At 30.7% G+C, this 6221-nt stretch overlaps 1 protein-coding gene across 11 annotated transcripts; it reads right to left on the bottom strand.

Annotated features, from left to right (window-relative positions):
* Nucleotides 1-827: 827 nt before the first annotated feature.
* On the bottom strand, nt 828-4437 carry LOC107912648 (putative lysine-specific demethylase JMJ16). Of its 11 annotated transcripts, XR_005921176.1 has the most exons (8): nt 4129-4420; nt 3531-4011; nt 3374-3448; nt 3126-3286; nt 1833-1921; nt 1607-1685; nt 1292-1443; nt 828-1208 (listed from the first exon to the last, which is right to left on the bottom strand). XR_005921176.1 is itself a non-coding variant. In XM_041106308.1 (6 exons), exons 1-6 carry the CDS (start codon nt 4163-4165, stop codon nt 2405-2407), a joined length of 657 nt encoding a protein of 218 aa, XP_040962242.1. In that variant the 5' UTR covers nt 4166-4420; the 3' UTR covers nt 1881-2404. The 11 variants fall into 11 exon arrangements, 8 of the variants coding, with proteins under 8 accessions (XP_040962242.1, XP_040962246.1, XP_040962238.1 ...); XR_005921175.1 differs by lacking the exons at nt 828-1208; nt 1292-1443; nt 1607-1685 and adding exons at nt 2323-2578; nt 2720-2797 and having other exon boundaries at nt 1881-1921; nt 3690-3746; nt 4120-4420; XR_005921174.1 differs by lacking the exons at nt 828-1208; nt 1292-1443; nt 1607-1685 and adding exons at nt 2323-2578; nt 2720-2863 and having other exon boundaries at nt 1881-1921; nt 3126-3448; nt 3690-3746; nt 4120-4437.
* Between the last annotated feature and the right edge of the window lie 1784 nt (nt 4438-6221).

The raw sequence follows: 6221 nt of genomic DNA, 5'->3' as shown, positions 1-6221 counted from the left end.
GCTGCAATGCACATTACGTATTTAGGGGAACGAATTTCCCGTAATGCTGGATGTCTCGAATTGGAAAGTTCCGCCGCTTGCTTTCGAGATGTTGCCGAACTGCAGTCTTCGTAGACATCCTAAAGGTTGACCACAGTCGACAAGAATTCAAAATGACATGGATATCAGGCAAACAGACGAACCCAAATAGTGCACGGTCTGCCGAACATCCGACCACATCTGATCAACTTGCCCACATCGTGTTTATGTTCACAATCAATCTTCCCATAATGTCGGATTGGAACACGACGAATAGGACGAGTCTTTTTTTATTATTTCATGATTATTGTAAAAAAAATATTATTAAAAAATAGTGTGAAATAAATAAATTATTCAATTATCCAATTATTAAATAAATAAATTATTCCATTATTATATAGTGTAAAGTAAATAAATTAAATAAATAAATTATTAAATTATTATATGGTGTAAAATAAATGTTTTAAATAAATAAATTATTATATAGTGTAAAGTAAAATAATTAAATAAATAAATTATTTGATTATTATATAGTGTAAAATAAATGTTTTAAATAAATAAATTATTAAGTTATTATATAGTGTAAAGTAAATAAATTAAATAAATAAATAAATTATTCAATTATTATAATTTAATACATTTCAATTAAAAAATTTATTATATAGTGTAAAGTAAATAAATTATTGATTTTAAAGATTAAATAAAAATAATAATTTAATACATTTCAGTTAAGTAAATAAATTAATTACATAAAGTTTAACTTGATAATTCACTACACCAAAACAGGCTTTTAGCGGCGCTTTTTTAGGCCTTTAGCGGCGCTTTTTATAAAATAAGAGGATGGAAGTCTAACAAATTAAAGTTTCCAATGAAATTCAGACTTACACCATTAAGTAAATAAGAGTTTTAAACTATCGGAGATCAAAACAAATTAGCAAAAACCAACTGTTCAAGTGCATGTATGCACCAAAAACAGGATCAAATTTCCAATTTTTGCAAATTAAGAGGATCAAATTCTAACAAATTAAAGTTGCCAATGAAATTCAAAATTACACTATTAAGTAAATAAGAGTTTTAAATTACCTGAGATCAAAAACCCATTTTGGGTATAAACTTTTGTAACTATTTATTAAATCTGCAACGTCGTTTTGATGCTTTGGTTCAATATTAGCTGAAGCTTCTCTAAGTTCCTGCAATTTTAAAACAACAAAATTTAAAAGAATAAAAAAAACAAAAGCTTTTTTCCAGATGGGGATTCAATGAGGCAAAATACTTGTTCATCAACGACGTTGATCTCACTGAGGTTACGAGCAAATTTCTTCTCAGAACTGCCCATTTCTTTTGCTTCATGAAAACTTTATCTGGAATGAATCTGGCAGCCTTGAAATATACTAATGAATGGCTTCTACATAAGAGAAGAATGATCTACTTGCACAACAGAATGCGTGAAAATTAAGTTAGATTTAATAGATCTAAGAACAAAAATAGAATAAAACACAAAGGAGTGCATACATGTATGCAAGCATCAAAAGGAATTAATCCACAATGAATAAAACAAAGTTTCTGGACTTGTAAAATAACACCTTACCTTCAATTGACCAATGATACATAGAAGTTTGTGTGACTAGGCCAAGCATTTTTGGGGAAATCCATTTCCAAAATACAACCTGGACAAGAACCCAGGATGGTTTGATAAGCTCATGCAATCAAGTTTACCATCAAGGAAAAACAATAAAGGTCGAGAGCCCAAAATCTAATGGCAGAATGTAATAGAACCATTACAAAGAAAATTTGAGAAAACAAATGAATTTGACCTGTTCAGGCATCTGATGTGACTTCATTTTTGCTTTCATCTCTATGTTAAATATTTGCAAGTGATCTTGAGTTGTTCCCGGCAGTTGAGCTATAAAAAGCAATGTCAAAGATTATAAGTATGATGCATAGATAAATACAAAATCAAAGGAAACATAATACTAGAGATATTGAATTCCTTCATTAAATTGAAGCAAGTTACAGGAATATATGTACTTCACGACCTCTACTTCAAGCATATATTTCATTTCTTCGCGGACCCAAATTGAAGCAAAATTTTCTATACATATAGACACGGAAATTTTTGTATCTGTGTCGTAATCTTGTTTAAGGTATTTTATATTACTATGAATTTTGTAATTGAGTCATATTCATGTTATTGTTCAATGTCGTGTCATATTTTATGTTGTGATTAAGTTATTTTTTCATCTAATATTGCCAACTCTCTATATGAAGAAACAAAAAACCACTCAACACTGCTGACAATTGTACCAGGCAAAGTAAACAAGCAGATGTGCAGATGCTGAACCGATCAGCATGCTGATAAAATAGTGGAGCAGAAAAGTGTTAATCACTATAAACACTGTAATTCACAAGCACTATGATGCCATAAGTAGGATTCTTCATTAACAAGTATCGTATCACATTCTTTGTTCATTTTAGAAGATGGAGGAACAATGCGGCAGATTCCATATTGTTCTGCTCTTGGTCGTATGCTGGCTATATACTTCAAAGTATCTTCAAACTCCTGGAGAAACAAAATGAAACCAGTTAAGATACTTCAATTCTATAAAGTAGAACTCTAGATTTTACAAGCAAAAGTAACAAGCATGGCATGAAAAATTAAGAAAATTAAACAACTTAAAATATTGTAAGCAACATTAAGTACCTCGTCTGTTGGGTAGAACACAGGTACATCCTCAATATCTGGCCGACATGCCTCTTCTGGACGCCATCTTACAGTCACCTGTTTCAACACTTGTTCCACTTCATTATCGGAAACTTTGCTTGCTTGTCCTATTCTCTTGTTCAACTTCATGTAAATTTTTCAGAAGTAACATTTGAAGACAATGGTTAATAAAGTAAAACATCATATCAATTATACATTCTAGAAAGCATAGTCCATCTGCTTTATAGTCACTGCATTACGCAACTCTACAATACAAAATAAACATGAAGTTATCCTACCAAAAAAACCTTAACTATAAGGGACTTCTAAGTCATTTCATGCATTTAAGATGCTGCAGCTATACAATGATAAAACAAACAACTTAACAAGGAAAGAAGAAACTAACTTGATTGAGCTTTCCATGATCGGGTTCATCTTCTGAACTGTTACCATATTGACCATAGTTTATCCAAGGTCGACGCCTCATAGACATTGACCTTGTAATCTTTGAACTTTCATCATTGGCCAACCCAGTTCCCTTTTCAACTAGAATGGCTCTAGTAGAGGCTGAACAACAGATCAAATTATCACGCTCATGTCTTTTAGTATCATGTGCCTCACTCTTTAAGGTAAACAATGCACGAGGCTCGAAACCTGGTGGAACTGATGAAATATCATCATTCTTTTCTTCAAGACAAACTCTCACAAGTTCCATCCCTATCCGTGTTACTACACAAGACAATGGATGACAATTCAAAAAACTAAATTTTGTACGAGGAATAGATAACAAATTAATACAAAAGAGACCCACCTTAAAAGCCAGAGCCTAATCTAACAACATAAGAAAACCAGTTTATCAAAATTGTCAAAATTGAACAAATATCAAACAGTTTTTTCAATCTTTCTTTCCTCTAAGAACTACAATCTCCAAGTAAGGAAATAGAGAACTAGCTACTCATGGCTCCCGTACTTGAAACTTGAAACTTGATGTTGTTGTATTGTAGAGCCTCTACATTAAACCCAATCGCTGCAAAAAGAATAGTTCAAAAAAATGGCGCATCGAAGCTGTCAGTTATTTAGAAAAAAAAATGAAAACCCAAAACAAGAATGATAAAGAAGAATTGAGAGAGTAGCCGGCAAAGGCAAAGAATGATAAACAGAACCACATTAGCCAAAAAGAAACAAAACCGTAAAATTCTGGAATTTCGCTCCCTGTTACAGCCTTCGGTTATGGACGTTGGCTTTAGTCGGAGAAAACAAACTGGGATTCTAATGTTTCGAAAACAACGTCCCTACACGGCAGTGACTTTGTTGTTCTCCGGTTATTGCCAACACCAATATGAACACTAATTAATTACTAAAAACAAAAACAATTTTATTTTCAAGCTGTTGTAACCTACCTTGCCAACCTTTTACATTGCTATTTATCATCTTCATTTTTCTCATTGACCGTCTTTGAATAATTTTTCTTTATTTCTCGATTTGATTCAATGGGGGAAGATGCTTCGGATCCTGTTGTATTTTTGCATGGCGACCTTGATTTGAAAATTATCGAAGCTCGATGTTTGCCAAACATGGATTTAATGGCGGAGCGTCTCCGTCGATGTTTCACGGTGTTCGTCGTGTGCAAAGCCCCGTGTACTAGAGGAAAGAAGAAGAATGATAAAGTTAGGGGTTTTAGGGGGGAATTTTGGGAAAAAATCAGCGCGAATTCTTTCAAGTAAAATGAATTTTGTGGCGTTTTTATAAAAAAACGCCGTTACTGCTTTGTTAAAAATGAATTCTTTCAAGTAAACGATGTCGTTTTGCTTTGTTAAAAATTTTTATTTTATTTGTTAAAAATTATTAATTAAGTGATTTTATTTATTTATTTATTTATTTTAAATCTAATATTTAAGTATATTAAATGGTTTAGATTAAAAATTTTTAAATATAAAAGCATTAATTGATTGTATAAAATTTTTTCATTTAACAAATCTCAAATAAACCTTAAATCCTAAACCATTTAATATATATAAAGTTTATCGATTATCTCTTAAATAATTTAAACTATAATCACAATTTTAATATATTAAAATTAATATTATATCTTTCACAATTATATAAGAAATTATTTCATATATAAATTAAAAAATACTAATTAATCTAAACCCTAAACCCTTATCCCCTAAACCATAAATCATAAAATATAACTCTGAAATCCTAAACCCCTAACCCCTAAACTTTAAATCCCAACCCTTAAACAATAACCCATAAACTATAATTCCTAAACCCATAATCCATAAACCTTAAAATAGTAACTCTTAAACTTTAAACCCTAAACCATATACCCTAAACTATAATCATAATTAATTCAATATTTTAAAATTAATACTATCTATCTTACGATTATATAAATTAAAAAACAATCAGTCATGTACCAAGAACACTATAATCATTATTTTAATATATAAATTATTTATAAATAATTTAAACTATAATCATAATTTTAATATATCAATTTAATATTATCTCTTTTACAATTATATAAGAAATTATTTCATATATAAATTAAAAAACTAAATAATCTAAATCCTAAATCTTAAACCCCTAACTCTTAACCCTCAACCCCTAAACCTTAAACCCCAGCCCTTAATCTATACCCTTAAACCATAAACTGTAACCCTTAAACCCTAAATCTTAAACCATAAAATGTAACACATAACCCCTAAACTCATAATCCATAAACCTTAAAATAGTAACTTCTAAACCTTAAACTCTAAATCATATACCCTAAACAAAAAAACTTAAACTATAGAGACAATTAATTCAATATTTTAAAATTAATACTATCTCTTTTACGATTATATAAGAAATTATTTAATATGTAAATTAAAAAACACTCAGTAATGTACTCAAAAAACTTTAAAATTATTTTAAATAATAGTATTTTAATTTTTTCATTTTAACAAATATTTTTCTATTTTTTTATTTCAAATTACTTCTACGTGTCATTATTTCAAATTTATCCATTTTTAACAAATATTCAATTAAAAATAAATTGAATTTTAATTAATATAAATAAACAAATTAAATAGTAATTAGACAGATAAAATGTTTTTGTGGCGCTTTCCCAAAAACGCCGCTAAAGATCAGAGCATTAGCGGCGCTTCTTCAAAAACGCCGCTAAAGACCAGAGTATTAGCGGCGCTTTCCCAAAAAGCGCCGCTAAAGACCAGAGCATTAGCGGCGCTTCCCCAAAAACCCCGTTAAAGACCAAAGTATTAGCGGCGCTTCCCCAAAAACGCCGCTAAAGACCAGAGCATTAACGGCGCTTTTCCAAAAACGCCACTAAAGACCAGAGCATTAGCGACGCTTCCCCAAAAACGCCGCTAAAGACCAAAGCATTAGCGGCGCTTTTCCAAAAACGCCGCTAAAACCCTGAGCATTAGCGGCGCTTTTCTAAAAAACGCCGCTAAAGCCCCGAATGGTCAATCTTTAGCGGCGTTTTATGTAAAGTGCC

This window comes from Gossypium hirsutum, chromosome D11, assembly GCF_007990345.1.
Source record: "Gossypium hirsutum isolate 1008001.06 chromosome D11, Gossypium_hirsutum_v2.1, whole genome shotgun sequence".
NCBI classification, from domain to species: Eukaryota; Viridiplantae; Streptophyta; class Magnoliopsida; order Malvales; family Malvaceae; genus Gossypium; species Gossypium hirsutum.
Note: the sequence above shows the minus strand (reverse complement) of the source record. Positions and strands in the feature narration are given on the sequence as shown.

What these genes read in the sequence shown, in the direction of transcription:
- LOC107912648 (XM_041106304.1), bottom strand. Translation starts at nt 4,165, where the DNA reads ATGAGAAAAATGAAGATGATAAATAGCAATGTAAAAGGTTGGCAAG. An exon ending in CAATGTAAAAGGTTGGCAAG is followed by an intron (nt 3,747 to 4,119) that starts GTAGGTTACAAC and finishes TTCTTTTTGCAG; the next exon opens with CGATTGGGTTTAATGTAGAG. An exon ending in CATCAAGTTTCAAGTTTCAA is followed by an intron (nt 3,449 to 3,689) that starts GTACGGGAGCCA and finishes TGTCTTGTGTAG; the next exon opens with TAACACGGATAGGGATGGAA.